General features: G+C 33.9%; 3 protein-coding genes across 4 annotated transcripts; all 3 read left to right on the top strand.

Moving 5' to 3' along the window:
• The first annotated feature begins 2376 nt into the window (after positions 1 to 2376).
• Positions 2377 to 7821, top strand: LOC148205539 (polyadenylate-binding protein 2-like). The gene is made up of 5 exons (XM_088103452.1): positions 2377 to 2691; positions 3452 to 3522; positions 6867 to 7058; positions 7173 to 7300; positions 7405 to 7821. Exons 1-5 carry the CDS (start codon positions 2484 to 2486, stop codon positions 7451 to 7453), a joined length of 648 nt encoding a protein of 215 aa, XP_087959578.1. The 5' UTR covers positions 2377 to 2483; the 3' UTR covers positions 7454 to 7821.
• A 943-nt stretch (positions 7822 to 8764) lies between these two features.
• LOC148205538 (uncharacterized) lies at positions 8765 to 13138 on the top strand. Of its 2 annotated transcripts, none has more exons than XM_088103447.1 (4): positions 8765 to 9467; positions 11637 to 11747; positions 12595 to 12807; positions 12907 to 13138. In XM_088103447.1, exons 1-3 carry the CDS (start codon positions 8880 to 8882, stop codon positions 12745 to 12747), a joined length of 852 nt encoding a protein of 283 aa, XP_087959573.1. In that variant the 5' UTR covers positions 8765 to 8879; the 3' UTR covers positions 12748 to 12807; positions 12907 to 13138. The 2 variants fall into 2 exon arrangements, with proteins under 2 accessions (XP_087959573.1, XP_087959572.1); XM_088103446.1 differs by having other exon boundaries at positions 8767 to 9467; positions 12595 to 12797.
• A 184-nt stretch (positions 13139 to 13322) lies between these two features.
• Positions 13323 to 17674, top strand: LOC148205537 (EPIDERMAL PATTERNING FACTOR-like protein 1). Its single transcript, XM_088103448.1, has 2 exons — positions 13323 to 17101; positions 17216 to 17674. The coding sequence occupies exons 1-2, from the start codon at positions 16979 to 16981 to the stop codon at positions 17471 to 17473; spliced, it is 381 nt and encodes a 126-aa protein (XP_087959574.1). The 5' UTR covers positions 13323 to 16978; the 3' UTR covers positions 17474 to 17674.
• Positions 17675 to 23869: the final 6195 nt, after the last annotated feature.

The following is a 23869-nucleotide window of genomic DNA, read 5'->3' as shown; positions in this document are numbered from 1 at the left end:
TTTTGTAAACTCATTATACATACTCTGTATACCCTTTCTATACCCTCTATACACTCTTTATAGACCCTTTGTACACCTTTTTTACACCCTTTCCATATCTTTTGTAGAAAGGGTGTGCACCCTTGGTTTTCTACAATTTTCTAAATCGTTGTAAATGCTTTGTACAACCTCTATACATCATTTGTATACCCTTTTAAAATTCTTTATACAAATCTTGTACACCCTTTCTACACCATTTCCATATCTTTTGTAGAAAGATATAGAAAGGGTGTTCACCCTTTGTACACCTTTTTTACACATTTTGTATACAATTTCTACACCCTTTTTATATCTTTTGTAGAATGATGTAGAAAGGGTGTACACCTTTTGTACATGTCTTTACACACTTTGTAGAAGGGTGTACATGGGGTGTACAAAGAGTGTAGAAAAGTGTAGAAAGAGTGTGGAAAATATATAAAAAAAGTATAGAAAGAGTGTAGAAAGATGTTGGAAAGTTGTAGGAAGAAAGTACGAATAATGTAATAAATATGTAAGAAGGTTGTTAGGAAGGATCTAAAATGACGTAGGAAGGAATGAAAGAGGTGTGTAAATGGTGTAGCAAGGGTGTAGAAACGATGTAGAAAGGATGTAAAAATGATTTAGGATAGTGTTAGAAGTGTGTAGAAAGCTTATCCGAAGGTTGTAAGAATGATATGAGAAAACTATACCCCCGATTTATTAGATTGTAGAAAGGGTGTAGAAATTTTGTAAAAAGGTTTTAGAAGGGGGCTAGAAATGTTTTAGATAAGGTGTTGAAAGGATGTAGAAAATATATAGAAAGGGTGTGGAAAACGTGTGGAAAGGGTGTAACAAGATGTAGGAAAGTTGTACACCCTTTCTACAACCTTTTTACCCTCTTCTGTACCCTTCTCCATCATTTTTACACAATTTCTATATCCTTCATACATCGTTGTACACCATTCTACTTCATTCTACACTCTTTCTACAACATTTGTGTATCTCCTTAGATCCTTTGTGCATCCTTTGTGCACCCTTTATACACCATTTGTACACCTTTTCTACACCCTTTTCATATCTTTTGCAGAAAGATGTAGAAAGAGTGTTCACCCTTTGGTACACTCTTTCTACAATTTTCTACATCGTTGTAAACCCTTTTTACATGTTTTGCACAATTCATGTACACCTTTCTACATGTTTTGAACAATTCTTGTACACCCTTTTTACACCATTTCCATATCTTTTGTAGAAAGATGTAAAAAGGGTGTTCACATCCTTTTTACACTCTTTTTATATCTTTTGTCGAATGATGTAGAAAAGATGGTCAACTTTTGAACAAACTTTTTACATCCCTTCCCCAAAGTGTGTAGGAAGGTTATTGAAAAATTAAAAACATAAAAGTACTAAGATAAAATTTGAAATATAAATAAAAGTTATTAAATCAACACTTGATAATAAAATTTATAAGAGTTTATACAACATTTTCTTTTTGTTTTTTTCTTTTATGTATACACCGTGCATACGGAATTTGTATATTATTTATCCGTTTTTATAAATTTTCCAATGGCTGAAAAAAAATATATTTTTAACAATATCTCAAAACTTATGTGTTTATCTTTTTAATTACTCAATTTAAAAAATATTTTTTAATTATTTGGTTATGATATATAAGTATATATAAAAATTATAATAATATGTATAAGTTGCTCATTATAAACAACTTTTTTATGTAATTGAGAAATATATATATATATATATATATATATATATATATATATATATATATATATATATATATATTTGTTAAGTTTTATTTTCAATAACAAGTAACAAGTTTTTGAATCTAAATTTCTTTCCACACGTTTTTTTCTAAGAAATCATTCAAATTTCTCTTCAACTCTCTATTATTTTAATTAATTTTTAACCTGATAAGATAAATATCTTGTGTCTCTTTATTCTATTAATTAATTAGACATTCTAAACATACTTCCCTTTACACATAAAAACTATGTATATAAGTAGTCAAATTAATCATTCTATTTATGTCAAATTATCTCATAGTTTATGTTTAGTTTTCTTGATATTTTTTTTAATTTACATTTTTAATTTGAATTTCCAAAGATTTTTTTAAAATTTATCAACGATAAAATTCAACCTCACATCACAAACTAAACTTTTCATCATATATAATTTTAATTTTTTATTATATATAATTATAATATCATATATTTGAATATACTATTTATTTTGACTTAATTATATGAAAATTAAATTTTATGATAAGTGCTAAAATCGTAGTAAAAGAAACACTCTAAACAACATAAGACAACACGGTGCTCTCGTGTAATTTCCCAAATCAAACACGTAAAGTGTATTATAATTATAAATAAATAATGAAGAAGTAGAAGAACCCTAATTTTCATTGCAACAATTGTGTTGTTGGCAGGGAGTGTATTTGTTGCATTTGGTTTTTCTGGAATTGTAAGATGGAGGAGGAAGAGCACGAGGTGTACGGAGGAGAGATCCCCGACGAGGGTGAGATGGAAGGAGACGTAGACATGTCCGCCGCCGACGATGACGCCGCCGTCAAGGAGCTCGACGAGATGAAGCGCCGATTGAAGGAGATGGAGGAGGAAGCCGCAGCGCTTCGCGAGATGCAAGCCAAGGTCGAGAAGGAAATTGGCAGTGTTCAAGGTTTCTCATCACATCTTTTCATTCAATTCATCAATTTTATCTCATCATCTTTTGATTAGCCAGTATTCTTTTTCATTTCGAACTGATCCTCGAGTTTTCTCATCTCGCCGTTCTCTGATCTTGTTCAATCCCTGTTATCGGTTTGGTCGCGCTTGAGAGTACTCCCATCATTATCGTTATGCAATTCTTTTGTGGAACGTTAAACTCTTTGGTTACCAGAATGCGTTTCTTATGAGCTTTGTCCACAGCTAAATACCAGTCTTCTTTAAACTCGTCCTTTATGATTATGATTAAAACCTAAAGCGTACCAGAACTCGAACAATAACCTCTTCCATCTCATCTATCGTCATTTTTCATAAAACCTAAAACTCACCAGTTTTTTTTAGTAAATTTGATGTATTGATAAACCTAAAAACACCAGAGCTTGAATAAAAATCTCTCTGAACTCGTAGTCGAGATCAAAGTTTCAAAATTGGAGTCGTGGTTCCGTCAAATTTCCTATAGTGTTTTTTGCGGTTGCCCCGCATTTCACTATTTGCCATTGACAACTGTGATTAATTCTTAGTTTCTAATCAAGTAATTTTATTTGAAGTATTCTTATTTGTATACTTGTCTTTGGTTAAAATTTTGGTAAAACATACAATGTCCTTTGCTGAACTATATTCTGTGAAATATATGGATTTTACCAAATCGAGTGACTATTGTCTAAATAGAGTTCCCACATATTGTTTTAAACTTCAAGATTGAATACCTTTTGCAGATCCTGCTAATGCAGCTGCTTCTCAAGCAAACAAGGAGGAGGCAGATTCTCGGTCTGTTTTTGTTGGCAATGTATGAATCACATCATATCCTCTTTTTTTATTTTACTAGTTTTTCAATTTGAATCATGATTTCCCTTCTCTGCCGTATTTATGTGGAAGTTTGCATTCGACTACTCTTTTTAGTTGGATACAAAATCGTTACCTTTTTCCTAATCAACTTAAATTACAGGACCTGATTTGGTTAATACGAACTGTATTTAGTACATATTTATTAGTCCTATTTAGCTCAAGTTGTGGAAGTTAAAACAGTCCGACTGGATTGATTAGTTGGACCAAAAACCAAAAACTGATCTGCCAAATCGTTAGCTCCAGCCTTTGAACTGATAGCTTACATATTAGATAATAAACTACCTAACTAAGTATAAATCGGTCAGAAGAACTGCAGGAACCGTTTACATTTTACTTATAATTTATGGTCTTTATGCATTGCTGCAAAAGAATATTAGTTTAGTTGGACACACACATAGAGACATGGTGTTTGTGAGTGGTTTAATTTCCCCATAGTGTTTTATGAAGCTTATACTGTTAAAAATATCCTAATCCTATGTTATTTGGTGCAATATAATATTCAATACACTCTTCATAGGTTCTGTAACCAAGTTGCACAATTGTGAAACACTTTATGTAATTGGGAGATTGTAACTTGCAATAACTTAACTTTCAGTTTGTTATTTATTCCCTTATAATCCCAAATTTGGTTATACATTTTCCACTTTAATTGTAACATTATTTATTTTAATCAAATTGATTAAGACAACGTGGGACGCCATGGCAGTGGTTATAATGTTTTTCATATCAAATTTAAATTTTCCAATTTTAGATATGGATGTGGTACACTAGGCATTACTCGTATGTCAGGGTCGCTTTAAATGTTAACCAATGTGAAATTGTGGAGATTATACTTGGTAATGGCATTATGTTTCAGTTTCTTTGAGCATTAGAGTGCTGCTCTATTGTGTATGATGCGTAGCAGTTATACATTGATTACATATTTAATATTTCATGCAATCAAAAAGGAATACTATTATCATCCATAACTGTTTAAGTTGGAAGGAATACTATTATCATCCATAACTGTTTAAGTTGGATAAACATATCTTCGTGCTTTTTCCTAAGACAAGTTATAGGGCCCATAAACTTTGGATCAAATTGTCCTGCCGATCCTTTGTGTTTGTATGTGATACAAGGAAAAAGTAGTGAAAAACATGCAAGAGATCTTGGTAGTTGGAGTCTATTAAATTGCAAATAGAAATAAGTCTATTAAATTGGAAATTTGAGTACCATTGAGTAGTTTCTTTAGACCTTACGGGGAATAATTTTTTTTTTCTTTCTAATCTTAATGTTTTACCAATGCTATGTTGGAAATTAGCAGTGATCTATGAAAGATTTCATATAAGGTATTTAGCAAAGCTTCTCCTTCATGCCCTTTCTGATTGACATTTGATAATTCTAAAATTTGAAACTTCTTGCCGTTGTTTATCACTGGGTATAACGCACATGTCATGTCTTGGGCTATCTATTAATTTGGCCGCTTTTAAAGCATTCTTTTATTTGTTTAGTTTTTTCAGTAGAAACCTTGGTTGAATGGGTCTTGAGTTTAATTCTAGATGTTCTTTCTTATGCATTGTATTTTTTTTATTATGATATATTTGAAAATGCATATTCTTTTTGTTTTGGAGTGTATACTGTTAATATTCGGAGACAGGGTTTGACTTTTGTCTGACTATCATCGCAGGGTCATTCTTATTACTCAGGTTCTATAATTAGCGCTGGGATGCTTGCATTGTATTTTGTGTGTGGGGCAATGTGATTGGTGTCTCTTAGGGTTGTTCTAGAGGGAAAAAAGAAAGTATGTTATGCTTATGAAATTTAATAAGATACATGAAGGAAAACAAAGACAAAAGATTGAGGAGGAAAAAACTAAGCTTCTGAAAAGAAAAAAAAGGAAAAGAATGAAAAATTATACAGAAAGAAAAAGATCATGTTGAGAAAAAAAGAAGAAAGAAATGAGTAAATAGAAGAGAAAAAGAAAATATGTTGGGGAAACTATTAGTGACATTTCATGGATGGCTGAAACTGGTACAGCTGGAGTAGAATGTGTTAAAGATGCATCAACTTCACCCTTGGAGGAGACAGCTTGTGGTTCTTTTGGAAGAACATTCTGTAAGTGCTGGGCATGCAATCCTAGTGTTAGAGCCCTATTGTTGATTGCAGTGTGGTCTGTAGTGCCTTTGTTGTGTTCCATTTGGTTAGCATGCCCATTGGCATGCAGCCACTGCTTACCTGCTGTCTTTTTATCTCATAATTGTTTTCATCTCTTTAAAATAAGAGTAACTGGTGTTTTAGGTCTTTCCTTTCTCATATTAAGTGTTTTCACAAATCATCGAGTTTCAAGAGAATGATTATTTTGCATTTTTTCCCCTTTATCCCTCTTCTAACATCATGCAAAATTCTAATAGTGAAATTTTTACATAAAAAGTTAGAATTATGACCAATATGTTTAGGCTTTTCTTGTACATCCTTTACTGGTGATGCATTACTACCTTGCCCATTATTGGGAGTAGCTTGTATGCCAGAGAAATGTTGGTGCTATTGTAAAGGCTATAAAGAGGCTGAAACCAAGGAGTAGAAGGAAAAGGGTTTTATCTAAAGTTTGAGAAGAGCCTGTAAAATGACTATGGACATAAATTAAAATTACATGAATACGGTGCATAGCTCGGTAAGGCTTTATGCTTTGGACGTCCTGTTGATAGGAATTGGTAGTTTATGGAGTTAGAAATTTTGAAATTCTTCTGATGTTTGAGGAGTTGGGAAGATGGTTGTCTCTGCATGTTGTAGTTATAAATAATAACTCTTGATCAGATTGAAAGAGTTTATGAAGTAAGAACTGGTGAGGAGTTGGTAAATACATATTTGTTAATGAGTTGCACTTACGTTTGTCACAGTAGGAAGGTGATCTGTCTGCCGTCGTTTTCAAGAGGTCTAATGTTAGATAAAAGTAGTGATGTAAAGGTTTCAATACACAAAGGTGATAATGTGGAGATAGAAATGAAGGATAAGAGAAATTATGCTCCAGAGTTTCTCAATTGAATTGTCCTTAGATTTATGCAATTCCAAGTTAAATAGATCATAATTCAGCTGTACACTTTTTTCATTTTTATTAGGACTGTTTTAACTGGATATATTTGTGTAATATTATAATTTTTTACTAGAACAATGTTATTACATATATGATGTCAGGATGTAAATCTGGAATCTATTTTATTTTTTAAGATAACTGAGTGTAAGCCCCTTTCTGATTAACTTGATACTATCGGCATCAAAATCCCTTGAAATTGATTTGGGTTTGTGCAGGTTGATTATGCATGCACACCAGAAGAAGTGCAGCAACACTTTCAATCCTGTGGTACTGTGAACAGGGTCACTATCTTGACAGACAAGTTTGGCCAGCCTAAAGGTTTTGCTTATGTGGAATTTGTTGAAGTTGAAGCTGTTCAAGAGGCTCTCGTCTTGAATGAATCTGAACTGCATGGCAGGCAACTGAAGGTACGCTGTGTCCATTGAGTTATTATTTGAACTAGGTTACTATTGTTTGAATCAGCCAAGTGATCATTAAGTTAATTTAGTAGTATTTAATCATTTGCATACTTGTATATATAGGTTTTACCTAAGAGGACCAATGTCCCTGGAATGAAACAACATCGTCCTAGACGGTTTAATCCTTACATGGCATACGGCTTCAGGAGGCCATATACTCCTCCTTACTTTTACTCCCCTTATGGATATGGGTATGTTGCACCCCTAATCTCAATTTGCACCTGTTGTGAACTCTGGTTTTGATTGATGTTTTATGTTTTGATTTTTTATTTCATTTTCATCAAATAACCTGCAGGAAGGTTCCTAGGTTTAGAAGGCCAAATCGTTACATGCCGTACTACTAGAAGTTTCATACGAAATGTGTTAAAGTATGAAGATGGTGCATCCTGGGGCAATAACTTTTTATTTTTTTTATTTGGGCATTGACACTGTCTTCATTCAGTATTATCTACTCTGCGATTGAGTGTCCATTTGTCTTAGTCTTAGGATGCTTGAACTTTTTTTACTTTTCTTGCGTAGTTATTGGATGATGGCTGACAATAGCCATTGAATATTATGTTATGTTAGTGACTTTTTTTTTCAGTCTTCATAGTTCATACTAACCAAAGATGTACCCTTTGGTAAACTTACCGGTCTTTGTCCGGTCGCTCGGAAATTGGATCAAATCACTAATTTAAATTTATATATAATCGTATTATAATTGTATTGTGAATGGCGTTTTCTGGAGCATTTTGGTTTACGATTTATGACGTATAGGTCATTAGACAATTTCTATATCTTCCCCCTCTTATACTGGGATGTTCATATTAACTGGTTTATAAAATTCAACAATAATTATATTTTTAGTATAATAAAAATCAATTTAAATTGAACATAAAACTAACAAATTCATTTTTTAAAATTAAATTTTGGTTATTTATTTTCTTGAAATGGTTGGATTACCGATATAATCAGCTATCTATATGGTATAGGCCCCTAAAAAGCCCCCAGTTTATTGTTTTCCTTCTTAGAATTCTATCTATCCCCGTAATTGTAATATCAAAGGTTTGAACCGTAGATCCATAATTTCATACCTTTCTATGGATTGGTTCTGGTTTGAACCGCTTTCTGATTAGTTCGTGTTTATCCAATAGAAGAGAAAACCTGTATAAATTGTTTTAACGATCTGTCTATGTGAAAACACGCTTCGTTGCAACTTCTGTTGGCTGTCGACATGCAATGACCTATTAAGTGTAATGACAATGAATTGTTTTCATTTGGGTGAGACTACTGCGAAGAAAGACAGATCCGGGGTTCTGATTTCACAGTTATAAGTTCTCTTATTATCCTGCTAATATTTCTATTTGCTAGTATTAAGTACAGTAAATATTAGACGTTTTTTTAACATGAAATACTATTTATGTTTTCATTTAATTCCTCCTTATAAATAATTAAAAAATCATTTAAATTTATGAAAAGTAATTAAAGACAACACTTTAACAAGCAAAATGATAAGCTCACACTAATCCCGAAGTAATATCAGATTTTCCATTTTCGAAATGGTCTTGAATGAAAGAAAAAAGCTAGATAAAATGATGAAATCAAATCCTAGTTCAGTTACTGAGGAGCGGTGATGTGGAGGTGCTGCATATACTGAGTCCTCGAAGGTATCGTCACCAAAACTCTTAAACCAACCATGATATGATATCTCTACTACTATAACTATACCATAATCAATGTTGCTTCTTCTACTCCATACACATTAACGAAATTTGCAACTTTCAACAAACCATGCTACTCACGTGTCACCACCACCCTTTCTTACTCAGCGCAACCACCACTAACAGAAACCACAACCTCTCACTCGCCCTCTCCATCATAACCTCGCGCCCCCTCTACCTCACCACCCCAAACCTCAAACTTACCGCTCATCGCTTCAATTCTCTCACAGTCAGCGCCGACTCCTTTCCCCTCCGATTCCAACATGTCACTGCCGATTCCAATTTTGACTCTCTCCTTTCTTTCCTCGAGTTCTCTTGCCTCCTCTCTTCCGCCGTCGCTTCCTCCGCTGCCACCGTAGTTGCGGCTTCCAAAAACGACCTACTGGCCGGGATCGGCACCAGAGCCGCTCCGTTTGGCGTCACGATGCTTGTGATCGGGGTTTTGATCGGCGTTTGGATTCGGAGGCGCCAGTGGAGGCGCGTTTGTGTGGAGAACGGGAAGGGTGGGTTGGAGGTTAACTTTCTCCAGAGGATTGAGAAATTGGAGGAGGATTTGAAGAGTTCCCTGACGGTTGTGAGGGTTTTGTCAAGACAGCTCGAGAAATTAGGGATTAGGTTTAGGGTTACGAGAAAGGCCTTGAAGGATCCCATAGCTGAGGTAACTAATCTTTCTCTTTAAGCGCGTGATTTTTTTGAACCTTTGGAATATAGTTGTTTGTTGAGTGAATTAGCTTGTATTTCATTCAGCGATCACTGTGAGGATCATATTTTTAATGCATAATTGGCAACTTCCGAATGGTTAAAATTTCTGAATAGTGACAGCTGAGCTTTAGAAAGTGTAATATGGTGTGAGTTTAGGATTTTGGTATGGTATGAAGTGAGTTGGTCGGGTGACACTAGCACATAGGTCTAGTAGTGACAGGAAAGCCCCGTGATACAATAAGGCTGATAGCATAATAGCTATAACGATTACAACAATGGTAATTTGCAGCAAACATTGAAGATTATGATTCATAACCAAATTTGCTACCCGTTCAAATTATTGTTCATGACAAAAAGACATAAATATCCTTCATTTTCTGGACGAAGTTCTTATTTGGAAATTAGATTCGTAGAATCATCGCTGAATTCAGTTCTATAGCTGCAGTCGAGTATCAACTCCTAAAATCTTAAGCTGTTCCTGATATGGTTTTTACATCTTCAACACTTGCTTATACTAAAACCCTTTGAGCTCTTAATGTGTGCTTGGGCAACTATGCACAGGTTTATTTTATCTTACATTGAAATTTAACCGATTTAGAGTTGGGGCGGGAAGGATTGAATTGCAATACTAATTACTTGCAGTGTGTTTGGTTGGCCATCAAAGATTAGAGAAGATTGATGACATCCTTTTGAAGGTAATTCTAATAGCTTTTGCTTCAAATTCATGGATTGGATGTTGAAAATACTGGCATTGTTGAAGCGCAAAAAGGCACACTTCTTTGTAGATGCTTTGGATAATGGGTGTTGTGGTAGGCCCAATCCAGACCCCCAATGCCGACTGGGATAACTAATTTAAATGCTTAGTGGGTCGTGTTGGATCTGGTTATTTATTGGACATTATGGTGAATGTTATAGAGAGTTAAAAGAGGTGTTTAAATGGAATGACCAGTGAGAGGCACGTAATAAGAGAGGGAGAATATTTGTTAATCTCTTAAATACGGGGACCAAAAGGTCAGAGGCCGATTAGGATAAAGGAGGCCGGATGAGGCAAAAGGATGACACTTGAATGCTTTAGCTGATCGGGGTCGTACACCTTTTGGCTAGAACAATTGCAACACAAAAACTTCTACCCAAACCTTAAGTTGTAAGGTGGAAGCCCTGTAATTGTCCAAATATTCATTTTCTTCTTCATTAGATTTGGGTCTTTCTTAAGCATCTTTTTATGTTTCATCCGAATTAAGCTTCATGTCTTCAGTATCCTTTTGCTCCTTACCGCGCCTGTGTTAGCCATTTAATTGAGATCTGAAGTACTTTTACTTGCTTCTTATCCCCAGCTGCCCTTGCAGTTGCTGTCAACCGTGTCAGTTCTTCATTGTCATCCCCCAAGGAGATCTCATCTTCAACACATTCATCAATATCCGTTGATGGTGATCCTCCACTGTTCTCAAATTTGATTTGTTTACAAAATCCCAGGCTGCTAATAGTCAGTGGGTGCTTGAAACCAATTATTTTTGTTTACATTATGTTTATACACCATAGCATCACAATTAGCAAGTTAGCTTGTCTTCTTGTCATTTTACTAGTATCAACAGTCAGCACTTAAGTTAAATTTAGCAAGGCACTAAAATTGACCAAGTGCCTTGGTGAATTTGATGGGTAGTGTGGTAGTACCTCAACCACCAAAAGGAACTGAACCTGTGTCTCTTGTGTCTCAGATGGGCCTTTGGATTCCCTTTAATATAGTGATTTACTTTGACGAAAATTATAGCCACACTGAGCAGAAAACAACAATTTACCGCCATATGGCCTGATCAGCATAGTAATATCGGAGTGGGTTGCTGAGGTATTTGGAAGTATTATTCCTGGTCATTGAAGTATAGCTGAATTTGAATGTCTTTGGTTCTTCTTAAATGAAATATATTGTAAAATATACTGTAATAACTATTCATATTTTAATTATTGTTAGCATTTATTCGTTATGCCTTTCTGTACACTTTTTTTCGTAAAAACAAATTTGCATTGGCATTTATATATCATATTGACACATGGAAATACCTTATTTTGAGTGAATGCTTGAAGTTTAATGTATGAAAAACATAAATAATTATTTGTTCATTTCTTGAAGACTGCAGCTTTGGCCCAGAAGAATTCTGAGGCTGCTAGAGCATTAGCAGTGCAATCAGACATTTTAGAGCAGGAACTTGGTGAAATTCAACACGTTTTATTAGCAATGCAGGTAATCCTATCCCCTATGTTATTTGAATTATGGAGGACAGTGTAGGCACCATTGTATATGACTGGACTTTGTTGTTTGAATTATTTTGTTTGTAATTTTATTATATAATAATAATCTAAGTTAAAGCGTTTTTGGTCTCTTTTGTGTACTTCAATTTTGGTTTTTGGTCTCTATTTTAAAAGTTTGTTTTTTAGCCCTTACAGTTGAAGTTTTTTTCTACACTTTGTTTGGTTCCTATAGTTTCTTTCCCTTTAGGTTTTTTAATTCTTATATAGTTGACTAGACATTGATCTTGATATAGCTATGTCTTGAAGGTTAAGTGGTATTTGCTGCTAGCAGAAACTAAAACCTAAAAATATTAAATTTATGTAGATTATAGGAACAAAAAATATATTTATATTTATGTATTTAGTTTATGCAGTGTATGTTAGCTAGCAACAATGGGGGATAAGATATACTCAAATTTTAGGGGTATGTTAGCAAACTTTTGGACTCCTGGCCTGTTTTTGTTTTACAGTTGGTAGAATTTGTTTTGGATCACCCAGTATAATTGGGACATGAATTCAATGACGATGTCTCAAATTTTGCAGTTGAAACATTTGTAGTGTGGACAATTGGGTGTACTTTGGCAACCTCGTACAAACTACTAAATCTTTAGCTGCGTTGCAATAGAACACCTTGTTTTTTTTTTTTTTCTGGTAATGTAAAGGTTATACTTTGACCTTGGATCCAATTTGACCTTAACTGGCTAATAAAAAACTTTCTTGACTATTTTACTTGCCAAAGTATCCTCATTCTTTTTGTCATCAGTTTGAATTATGTTGGTTATGTCTGATCGTTCACGTAGGAACAACAGCGAAAACAACTTGATCTGATTCTTGCAATCGGGAAGGCTGGTAAGCTATGGGAAAGCAAGCCCGAAATCAGTGATCGGCAAGATACATTAGAAATGTCAAACTCGGCTGAGGGTGTGGTAAAACAGGAGGTGCATCAAATATGATTGGGTTAAAATAGGAGGAAGTTCCTGAAATTTTGAAGTGGCAAATCATGGTGAAATATTGTATACTTTTTTCTGTGTACACTGAATCATAGATTTTTACACAATCGAAATTACCAAAATGTTATTAGCACATAATTAATGGTTACTCGTTTTTTCCAGAATACCTCAAATTTGCTGTGGATACAGGTGAGAGGAGATTACTCGAGAGGTAAGACATACTAAGGTAGGAGCATTTGTTGAACTCTGTCCAGTTCTGTTAGGAAAGATCCGCTGGTTCTTCGTGTCTGTGCATGTACTTTGAAATCAAATTTATAAGCTGTTCATCAATTTTGTTTTTAAATGCTTATATTGGTGGTATAAGGGTTCGGTACAACAGTTTTTGTCCCTTGCATGTTTCTGTGTCATATATTGAAATGAACCTTCAGTATTCGTTCATAATTTTTGAAATGTCTATTGGTCAAGGTGAATTACCCAAAACAAATTCTATTGGAGGCTTCGGCACCTCCTATACATTGAAATCTAATGTTGAGACCCAGAAAAAACTACGGATATTGTAAGATTTATAGGCCGAGGATCTTTTTATCCCTACAATATAAGATGTTTTCTGAAATCAGCATTTCAACGACTGCTCAACCTATCGGGGCCTGCTACTTCTAAACTGATTGATCCTATCTAGTTTATTTTCTGTGGTAATTTGGACGACTACTCCAATATGAAATCGTCCAGCGGTAGATATAAAAGTAACTGTGTCTTATCCCCACTCCCCTCCTTCTAATGAACAATTTCTGAAACTGAACTGTGATAGGGCTGCGAATTTGGAAATTCACGAGTATTCTTCAGTTTGTAATCCCTGGGATCACCTTGGCCATTTTATTAGTAGGTTAGTAGGTTGGACGTCATCTTTGGGATCTTGAACTGTCTTAAAGGTGGAATTTTAGGGTATTTATAAGGGAATGGGACTACAGCTCACAATCTACGGGTTTCAAGAGAATTTTAGGGGAGATTTATTCTCTGTTTTCATCATTCTAATTACCAAAGGTTGGCATCTGCCTCGTCCTTGCTTCTATATGGTTAGATCTATTTGGTATTTGCTAACAAGTTATTTAAATATCTTGGGCACACATCTATCGAGGCAAACTTTTCAGCTGATGTTCTTGCCTGGATGTTGTCCCTTTGAGATAGAAACCAGAATACCCCACTCACTTTTTCTTTTTCGTATATCCCCTTTCTAGCGGTCGGTTCAGCCTTACGTTTCTTGCCTTGTATGGTGTCCCCTTGATTTTTTTCTTTTTTTTCCTATTTCTCTTTTCAACTTATTTCGTTTCTATTTTCATCTTCTATATTTCTTTCCACTAAATCAAATACACTGATGATATTGGAGAAATAATTATTTGTTTTTGTTAACTTTAGAGTATTTTTAATGCCCTTTAGTTGAGGGAAAAATGAAAAAATAAATTGGAAAAAGAAAAATAAGTAAAAGATAAAGTTGAAACAAACTATAAAATAAATTATTGTCTAGAGCTTTTGAAAAATGTTATTTAAAAAAAAAAAACTCCACCCAACGTTCTTATTAATTAAGATAGTAAAATGTAATTGATTTGCTTGCGCTGTGAAATTAAATAAATAGTAGACCGATCTTGCCTATTGTATCCTCATTATAAGCCAGCTTGTCATAGTTAAAGCTCTTATGGGTGTTCTTCAAAGAACAAAATGGAATGTGGTATAGATGTTCTAAAATTGTAGACAAGGTCAGTCGGCAGAGAATGTTTTAGGTTTCAAAGTAATTCACGGGGATATGGTGTAGCCCAATCTGTGCTTTTGTCTATCTATGTTCTCACATTTCACAGGGCTGATTATAGTTTGGGATTTTATACTTATCTTTTTCTTTTTCTACGTTGTTTTTTATGTATTTAATTTAAAGACTCAAATTTACCCTGTATCAATTGATTCAATGATTAATTGCATGGAATGTTAAGACCTCGTTAATTATTTTTAAATCATAAAGCCTTATTTTAAAACAATGATAAAGCCTTATTAAAAAATATAATAAATCATAAAACTTATGGAGGCAAAGAATAAGGAGCTTTAAGTTTTAATTTAAAAACATGGCAAAACTGATGAGGACGTCAACTGTGGTTTTACCTTTGATCTGAATTTAACGAGTGAAAAGGAGAGGTTAAAATTCAGATACAAAAATAAACATTTTTTTCGGGTACTACGCAAAACTGGATTGGGTTACCTAGAAGGCTACAATACACTTTGCAATTATTCATTTCCTTGTTTGTGGTCACAATTGTCGAAACTATCAACGCCACTAAATCAGGGATTGCATGTGAATGTGAACCCAACTCATGGTACTTTTTTTTCAAAACAATAATAAAATTTATGTTCAGTATTCAGAGCAAGCAAGGAATTTGAAGGTACATTAAAATAGATGTAAGAGAAGCAAAGCGAGAGTGTCCTTGTCTTTTGCGAGACCTTTGTACTCCGCTAATGGTAAAAGTAATCGAATCCTCGATTAGAAACCTCGGGGGGAAAAAGCAATGAAAAAAGAGAAAATATCTCGAGTTGTTTTTGATGATGATCAGCACATCATTTGATTAGTGACTAGTGTGGAGTTTAGAAGAAAGGGTAAAGCTGTAGAAAATGGAAATATTTTTTATCTTTGCAGAGACATCTTTTTCCTGCTCAGTGGTAAGAAAGATGCGTAGGTCTGGTCACTCCCACAGTCACAATCCCTCTCACCCTCTCAGTGCAATGTCAATACTCTGATGGCAGCTTTGACTAATTGAAAGCTGTAGAGTCACAGCAAGGAATCCCGAAACCTCGAAAAGGAAACTGAAACGAGAATAGTTTCACATGCCCCTTAAACTTATTGGGTGTGAAATGCTTTCTTGATGCGTGCTAGATCAATTTTAGAAATCCACCTTTTAGGATATATGACAGCCATCCAATTCATTTCCAAAATTTTCACAAACACCTTCTGTTAAAATCTCTCTTTACTGTTTTTCGTTACAAAGTATGATAATTTTTTAACATAACCTACGTACTACAACGGACGGTGTTACACTAAAAGCATTAAGTCAAGGATAAAGGAAAATTATATTATCTTGCTCGACTCACATCATACAGTGTGTGCATAGTGCAGAGAAATACAGTGAAGTATTTGCTTTTGTTTTTCCAACAAAACTGTACTGCTTGTTGCTGTAATATCAGTTTTTGTGTGTACATAAAGCGTTGTTAATTGCAATTTGTAAAATGCCTGAAGTTATATTTAATACGAGTCCCCTTCAAATCAATTTAACATGATATTAACTAAGGGACCACTTCTGTAGGGAGTGCTCCTTGAAGGAAAATAGGTAATAAATACAAGTACTTAATCATTTAATTTCTTGGTCTGTATACGAACTTGAGGGGTCAGTAATAATCCATGCTTTTTACTCACTGAACATCTAAAATCTTACATTATAGCCAAAACATTACTCATTAATTTACAGCACATTTTTCTGAGGGCAAACACAAGGCACACAAAGGGTTTGCACTAGCAGCCATAATCAGGTGCAAAAAGTCCAGAATGTAGGTAATAGAGGTCAATGACAGTCAAAGAGATGAATCTTTAACTGAGAACTGAGACAAAAATTAGTTAGCATAATAAATGCCAATTTGAACTACCCTCTCCTGTCTGTGATATTTTTAAACACACAGAAAGGACAAAGCCATTTGTTATCCAAGCAGTTTCTAATAACTAGGTTCAAAGTCTCAAGTCTCAAACTACTAATAGAACGCTGTCCAAGGGGGGGCCCTTGATACTGATGTGGATTCTCCCAATTTGCTTAACTCTCTTGAGTCGTTCCTTTCACTTTTCTGCTACACTCTGCACTCTGCACCTCCCTTTCTCTCTCTCCCTCTCTACTTGTTTGCTGCCAACACATCTTCCAATTTATGTACCTCTCTTCTCTTCCTTCAGGCTATACGCCATGGCAAGAAAAGCACCACTCTACTCTGGAAAATAAGCAAAACCCTTCTTCCTTTTTTCATCTTTTCGCTTTCTGCTTCACTTTGCTTCTCTCTCTCACTCTCTCTCTCTCTCTCTCGCTTTGCTTCTCCACAAGTTGATAAAGTTTCTTCAGAGGACTGCCATCCAGATCTCAGTTAACTTTCATTAATTTCTGCCACCTAGTTTTCTCTTTCAGATGGGGAATGACTTTAAGGGGTGATATGATATGCATTCATGGCTTCACTTAATTCATATCATTACTACACAACCACCTCCTTGCTCATCGTACTTTTGCTTCACAATTTTCTATCTCTCGTTTCTGCCTCCAATCACCCTCGCACTGCAATCTCTCCAAGAGTAAGCTCTAATCTTAGCCATCTTTGTTTTGGTTTCCTTTCCACAACATCACTGCTTCAAGTATGTGTAAATGGTCTAACAAGAATCTGCACAAAATGTGTTTTCCATGTACAGGAACTGTTATTTGAGGAGAAAAACAGGCTAGGTTCCATTCCTCCAAGCTGTCACAACAAGTGCAATGATTGTCATCCATGCATGGCAGTCCAAGTGCCCACTTTGCCTAGTCATGACTCTAACCGTCCAGATCTTACCAAAACTTCTGCCATGGCAACTTTTTTTAACCCTTCTTCTCCCCAAGGTAACAACAGGTACTCCAACTACAAGCCATTGGGGTGGAAATGCCATTGTGGTGACCACTTCTTCAACCCTTAAAACTTCTAAAATGGATATTGGCACTCCTATTTTTTGTTGGTTAAATTCATATTTTCTTGTTTAGGGGTCAGCTAGGGTAACAGATTTGCTATCACTTGCGTCAGCATGGATAGTATACATTGGAGTTTGATACACTTGTACAGAGTTTGTTACAGACCTGAATTCCAACTTTTATTATTATAATTATTATTATTATTATTATTTTGCCCCTGAATTTTGAGAAAATTTTGCTGTTGTTGCTTTTGTGTCTGTTTCTTGAGGGGTTCCTTATAATTGGCTAAGGATTAATTGCTAATTTTGTGTCCAACAAGAACAGACAGGAAGTGGGGTTTGTCTTGTCCATTGCTAAGGTGTTTTCTACTCTCTCATTTCTTCTGAATCTGTCTTATAAACCTTTTTTTCTCTTATCTTGGAATTTTCGTTGCCTACTTACTAGACACAACATCTTCATTCCTATGCAAACTTTGGACTCATTTATCTGTACATTGTTTAGTACGTTAACTATGATGTGTCGAACTTATTGATTTCCATGTTTTTGTTTTAATAATACTTATTATATGGTACAGATTAGATCAACAACAAATTTCCACTCATTCTTCCTTATGTCCTAGATACTGTATTAAGTCATCTCATATACACTTCAAAATAACTAGACAACTATATTTAACTTGTTAAATAATTTTGACAATTTTACAGTTCATGATCACGTGGCAATATTAAAAATACAATTTTACAGTTCATGATCACGTGGCAATCTTAAAAATACAATTTTACAGTTCATGATCACTAAGTTTTCACTTTGGTTTTTCTTGGACTGCCTAGTTGTATTCGATTTTTAGTAATTCATATTAAATTAAATTGTTTGTGTTTATTTATTAAAAGAATTCGATTATTTTAAATCAATATTTTAAGCATTCATTGTCCATAGGTCTAAATGCATACTATGATGAAACAAAAGTATATTTTTTCATTAAAAAATATATATTGTATGAACAGTTTTAAAACAAATTAGTATCTTCTCTGAGTAACTAAGATCAATGATCTTTTTTTAATTTTGTTTTAATGGTAGGAACAAAAATTCGGAAACAAAAGTAATTGATGGATAGAGTATAATTTATATTAAATTTCTCATATTATATTCTCAAGCTTTTATCTTAAATAATTATGAATACGATTCTTTACTGAAAAAATTAGCTAAAAACATGATATTGAACAGAAAACTTACATAATTTTATTAATTAAAAATTAACCTGATAGTAATAAAATTTTGTCCACGCATGGATATGCTTAATCAAAAAGAAATATTATAAATGTATATTTAAATTTTATCGGAACATTTATATATAATAAAGGAATTATCATAATGTTCTCAATTATTTACATTAAGATATTTTATTTATTTATTGTATTTTCCTGAAGTTTAATTATTTTAATAATTCGTTTTAAATACTTTATTAGTCTTTACAACTTATCTACTTCAAGTATTTTATTTTGAATTATTTACTTTGTATACATGTGTCCCCCTCTTATACTTCCAAGTAATATATTTATAGTTATCTATTTATAAAAATTTAATCATAAATTTATGACAAAATACCTATTATATTATTTAGAAATGTTGATTCTTAAATAAATATATTTCTTGTTACACTAATATTTTATTATGAAACTATATTTATTAATGAGATACATTATTAACACCCTCATAATTTTTTATACCTAAAATGATTATTAAACAAGGTTGAATCATAAAAGAATTCGATACTCTGATACTTCTTTCAATTAATATTAATTACTAAACGAATAATGTAACATCTTAATTATATAGAAGTATATAATATAATAAGTCTACATTTTAATATAAGAGAACAATTAGAGTAGATTGTAAATAAAGTTATTAAGCTTATAGTCATTCCAAACTGAGTCATAATTTAAAGCTTAAACATACTAGAGTATTTCAAAATAATAAGGACAACTGAGAGTTCTAACTAACTAAGCAATATCGTTAACTTCCTCCAAAGCCTGTTCTAAAGGCACCTCATTCATCTCTACTCAAATCCAAGTGGATGATCATTGCAAAAGAGAAGCATACCAAGCAAAACACAAACATAGAAGCAAGGGTGAGCTAGATATACAAAAATCATGTTATAATAGTCACAGGAAACATGCAAGTAAAGATAGATACACTACACAAACATGACTTGTTGCACTTAAACTTGACTCGTCCGGACTTAGAATGATTGTCGAGCTATGGCAGATCATGCAATCGTGGTGGTCTCTATTGCTTTGCAAAGTCATTGCCAATGGGTTTCAACCTACCACACTCACGAGGTTAATCCATTATCACTCACCTTGGACCATACTGGAAGCACCCAAGACTATAACCTCCTACTACTACTCACGACATGGTTCAATCATCTTTACTTGAGAATGATTGACCATTGTAGTTTCAGGATAACCCCCAAGAGTGAGCTTCCATGCAAATCATTCTAAACATACTAAAAGGGCACCACCGTGTATCCCTCCCTTGAGGATCATGGAATTACGTCCAATACTGATACTTTTCACTTTCAACACAACAATACATCATACCTTCCCATACTTTCAATTTAACCACATTACAACAATCATACTTTACACGAAAATCATCACACACACATAATTTACCCAAAACAATAGCTAAAGAACTTGAACCGAACGCTAGGAGCTTTGGCCGAACACTTAGAGCTTTGGTCGAATGCTATGAGCTTTGGTCTAGCACTTAGAGCTTTGGCTGAACTCTATGAGCTTTGGCCAAGCACTTAGAGCTTTGGCTGAACGCTATGAGCTTTGGCCGAGCACTTAGAGCTTTGGCCGAACACTTAGAGTTTTGGCCGAACACTTGTTGCTTTGAGACCGAGTGCCAATACAAGACCGAACACTCATTAAGAGACCGAGTGCCAGTACAAGACCGAACACTCTTTAAGAAACCGAGTGCGAGTACAAGACTGAACACTCTTTAAGAGACCGAATGCCAGTACAAGACCGAACACTCTTTAAGAAACCGAGTGTCAGTACAAGACCGAACACTCTTTAAGAGACCGAGTGTCAGTACAAGATCGAACACTCTTTAAGAGACCGAGTGTCAGTACAAGACCGAACACTCTTTAAGAGACCGAGTGTCAATATAAGACTGGACACTCTTTAAGAGACTGAGTGCCAGGACAAGACCAAACACTCTTTAGGAGACCGAACGGTCATGAACTAGTAAGACTCAAAAGAGACCAACCCAGTTATGATCGAGAGCAGCACAAGACCGAACGGTCAACTGCAGCGTTCTGCATAATTCTGCAGAATGTTGCATAATTGCGAACATAACCCAACATGACCATTTCTAACCATTTTTACTAACTTCTAACACCCTTAATTATTGTTTTATACTTAATTAAACTTATCTAAATGATTCTAAACATTCCTACTACCATTCTAAAGTGATTAAGACTCAATTTCAACTCTAAAACACCAATTTTCCCAACTTAGGGATCCAAAACCCAATCCTACTGCTTTGCACCTATTTTGATCAATTTAGTGACTGAAATAAGTCACAATACACTAGCTAAGATTGCCCTAACACCCCAATTGCGCTTTAGGCCTCAAATGCCCAAAATCACTACCTCACTTCCCCCAATTTGCCCTAAAACACTAAAATTTCACCTAACTTTCCATTTCATTCAGGCTATAACAGATTTATCACTCCAAGCACTTCCAACACGCCCAATTACAGCAGCTAGATTCAACCAATGCAGTTTACAGACCTCACGTTACAATTTCATACATCACACGCATCAACATGTATGACCAACTTAAATTAGAGCTTAAACAAACAAACCAAACAGCACACCCATTAAGGAATATAACATACATACAAATACTGCAAGTAAATTGAAAATAATATCTAGCTCCCCTTACCTTAGGGTTTCACAGCTAAGCTCACAACTTGATTCAATAGTGCTTGACTCCGCAAGAACTCAACCAAACCCTACAAACTACCCAATGGGTGATAGAACAACTCTTTAGAGCTAATTTTTGACAAGAAATTGAAGGAGAAAGTTTCTATTACATGCCATAGGTTCCCAAAAGAGGAGGAAAAAGGGGAAACAACTTACTCGCTGAAGAACGAGAATATAATCGAATGGTTGCGAAGCTCTCTATGCCGCGATCACTTGAGCACCACCTAATCAAACATGTAATGACTGAATGTGAGGGAATGGTAGAGAGAAGGCAGAGAGAATAGGAAGCAACTTTTTAGGGAGAGAGAGTGTGGTTTTAGAAGAAGTGAGCAGAATTTAGTAAAGTTGCTAAGTTGTACGCTTTTCAGAATAAAAGAAAAAGCTCTTCTCTTGATTTTAATCCTTTTTTTTTTATTTAATATATATATATATATATATATATATATATATATGTGTGTGTGTGTGTGTGTGTGTGTTTGAGGATCCTTACAAATAAATTAAAAGGGTAGTAATAATTTTTCAACTTTGAGGATCCATATATTATATGTAGTTTCTATGTTTTTGGATTTTTTACAAATTAGTTCAATTTGGTCCACACATGATATCTAGGTCTAATTGAGTCTAATTAAGTTTATTAAAGGCAAGTTGGACTAATGTCATGTCCAATTGAATTGGGCTCACATTAAGTCAAGTAAAGTTAAATTCACGTTGGTTTAAGTTAAGTTAATATTAAGCTCACATTAAGTTGAGTCAAGTGAAACTCATCTCATATTGGCTTAGCTTGGTTCGATTCATTTCGGCTTGTCTCAGTTCGCTTTTGTTCGGTTCGACTGGGTGTGATTTGGTTTGGTTTGGTTCGGTTCAGTTTGGTTCGGCTTAGCTCGGCTCGATTGTGTTATGCTTGGTGCAGTTCAGTTTTGTTCGGTTCGGCTCGATTAGGTTCAGCTCGACTAGGCTTAATTCAATTCGCTTCAGTTCGATTTCGCTCGACTTGATTCGGTTCGATTTGGTTTGGCTCGGCTATGTTTTGTTTGTTTCGGTTCAACTCTTTTCAATGTATTTCGATTTTGTTTGGATTAGTTTGGCTGGACTCAACTCGTTTTGATTTGGTTTAATTTTTCTCGACTCAATTCGGTTTGATTTAATTCAATTTTACATAAAATTATTCACTGTTTGTTTCTCTGCGTGAAAAATAAGCCAAAAGAAAGAAATGTAAAATGTGGTATGAGAAACCAATAACTAAAATGGTTCCAAATGCAATATCAGCAGGTTAGTTAGTTGAGATCTGCATGCACAATTAACACTTGGTTTATCCAATTTAAGCATTTTGAGTTTGATTAAACTGAAGTTTTTGTAAGGGGCACTTGGATTATCTTTATAGGTTGAATTTCAAAAATGTATGTTCTTTTCTAGGATACTTGAACTGCGTAACATAAACTTTGGGCGTAGAGTTGAAGCACATGTCTAACAAAATTTTAATTAAGATTTTAATTACATAATAATATGAACATTTTGCTTTATTATCATAAAATATTAACTCACTATATGAGAGGAGCTTAATGTAAGAATATACACTTAACTAAAAACAACTTAATTGAATTCTCCATATATATATATATATATATATATATATATATATATATATATATATATATATATATATATATATATATATATATATATATATATATATAAGGTTTTTACCTTATTTTTATATAGTACAATAAATACTAAAAAAAGGAAAAGGAATAAATTTGTTTAAATGAAATGAAAGAATAGATAAATAAATAAAAAATTTGATATTTTATTTGTTATAGAAAAATTATTTAACATTATTACAATAAAAAACAAAAAAGTGTCCATAATTTATTATGGAAAAAATACATGCAATTACCCACTTTTTTTTTCATAAAAAAAATGCAAAGGTGGTTGAAGAAATTAAGAAATTAAACTAGTTTAAAAACTAACTTCAAATAGAATATTTGCAAGTTAGTTAGTTGAGATTTTTAGAGCACAATTAACACCTGATTTATCCAATTTAAACATTTTTAGCTTGATTAAACTGAATTTGTGCGATAAACTTCTTTTGAGGAGCAAGTTGTATTCGAAAAATATGAACTTGATACCTACATTATTAACTCGAAATATGACTAATAAAATAAATTTTATTACTCATTTCAATTTGATTTAATTATATATGGTGGGAAACTATGAAAAAGGTTGATTCCTCGACTGTTTCTTTGATCATACGTAACATCGAAGTTTCTTACCACTAAATTTGCCGTCTTCTCCACCATATAAGTTAATGGTAACCACTCAAATTTATCTTTGAAATCAACTAACAAGAAAATATGACGTAGCTGGGTTTTAAACAATGATCTTTTCAAAGCTTAAAAATAAGAGTTTC

This window comes from Vigna umbellata, chromosome 1, assembly GCF_029865625.1.
Source record: "Vigna umbellata cultivar VRB3 chromosome 1, Vumbellata_1.0, whole genome shotgun sequence".
NCBI lineage: Eukaryota > Viridiplantae > Streptophyta > Magnoliopsida > Fabales > Fabaceae > Vigna > Vigna umbellata.
This window is presented reverse-complemented; position numbering and strand designations above follow the sequence as displayed.

Coding starts and splice junctions, on each gene's coding strand:
- LOC148205539 (XM_088103452.1), top strand. CDS start 2,484: ATGGAGGAGGAAGAGCACGAGGTGTACGGAGGAGAGATCCCCGACGAG. Junction 2,692..3,451: donor GGAAATTGGCAGTGTTCAAG/GTTTCTCATCAC, acceptor TACCTTTTGCAG/ATCCTGCTAATGCAGCTGCT. Junction 7,059..7,172: donor TGCATGGCAGGCAACTGAAG/GTACGCTGTGTC, acceptor TTGTATATATAG/GTTTTACCTAAGAGGACCAA.
- LOC148205538 (XM_088103447.1), top strand. CDS start 8,880: ATGCTACTCACGTGTCACCACCACCCTTTCTTACTCAGCGCAACCACC. Junction 9,468..11,636: donor TGAAGGATCCCATAGCTGAG/GTAACTAATCTT, acceptor CATTTCTTGAAG/ACTGCAGCTTTGGCCCAGAA. Junction 11,748..12,594: donor ACGTTTTATTAGCAATGCAG/GTAATCCTATCC, acceptor TCGTTCACGTAG/GAACAACAGCGAAAACAACT.
- LOC148205537 (XM_088103448.1), top strand. CDS start 16,979: ATGGCTTCACTTAATTCATATCATTACTACACAACCACCTCCTTGCTC. Junction 17,102..17,215: donor GCACTGCAATCTCTCCAAGA/GTAAGCTCTAAT, acceptor TTCCATGTACAG/GAACTGTTATTTGAGGAGAA.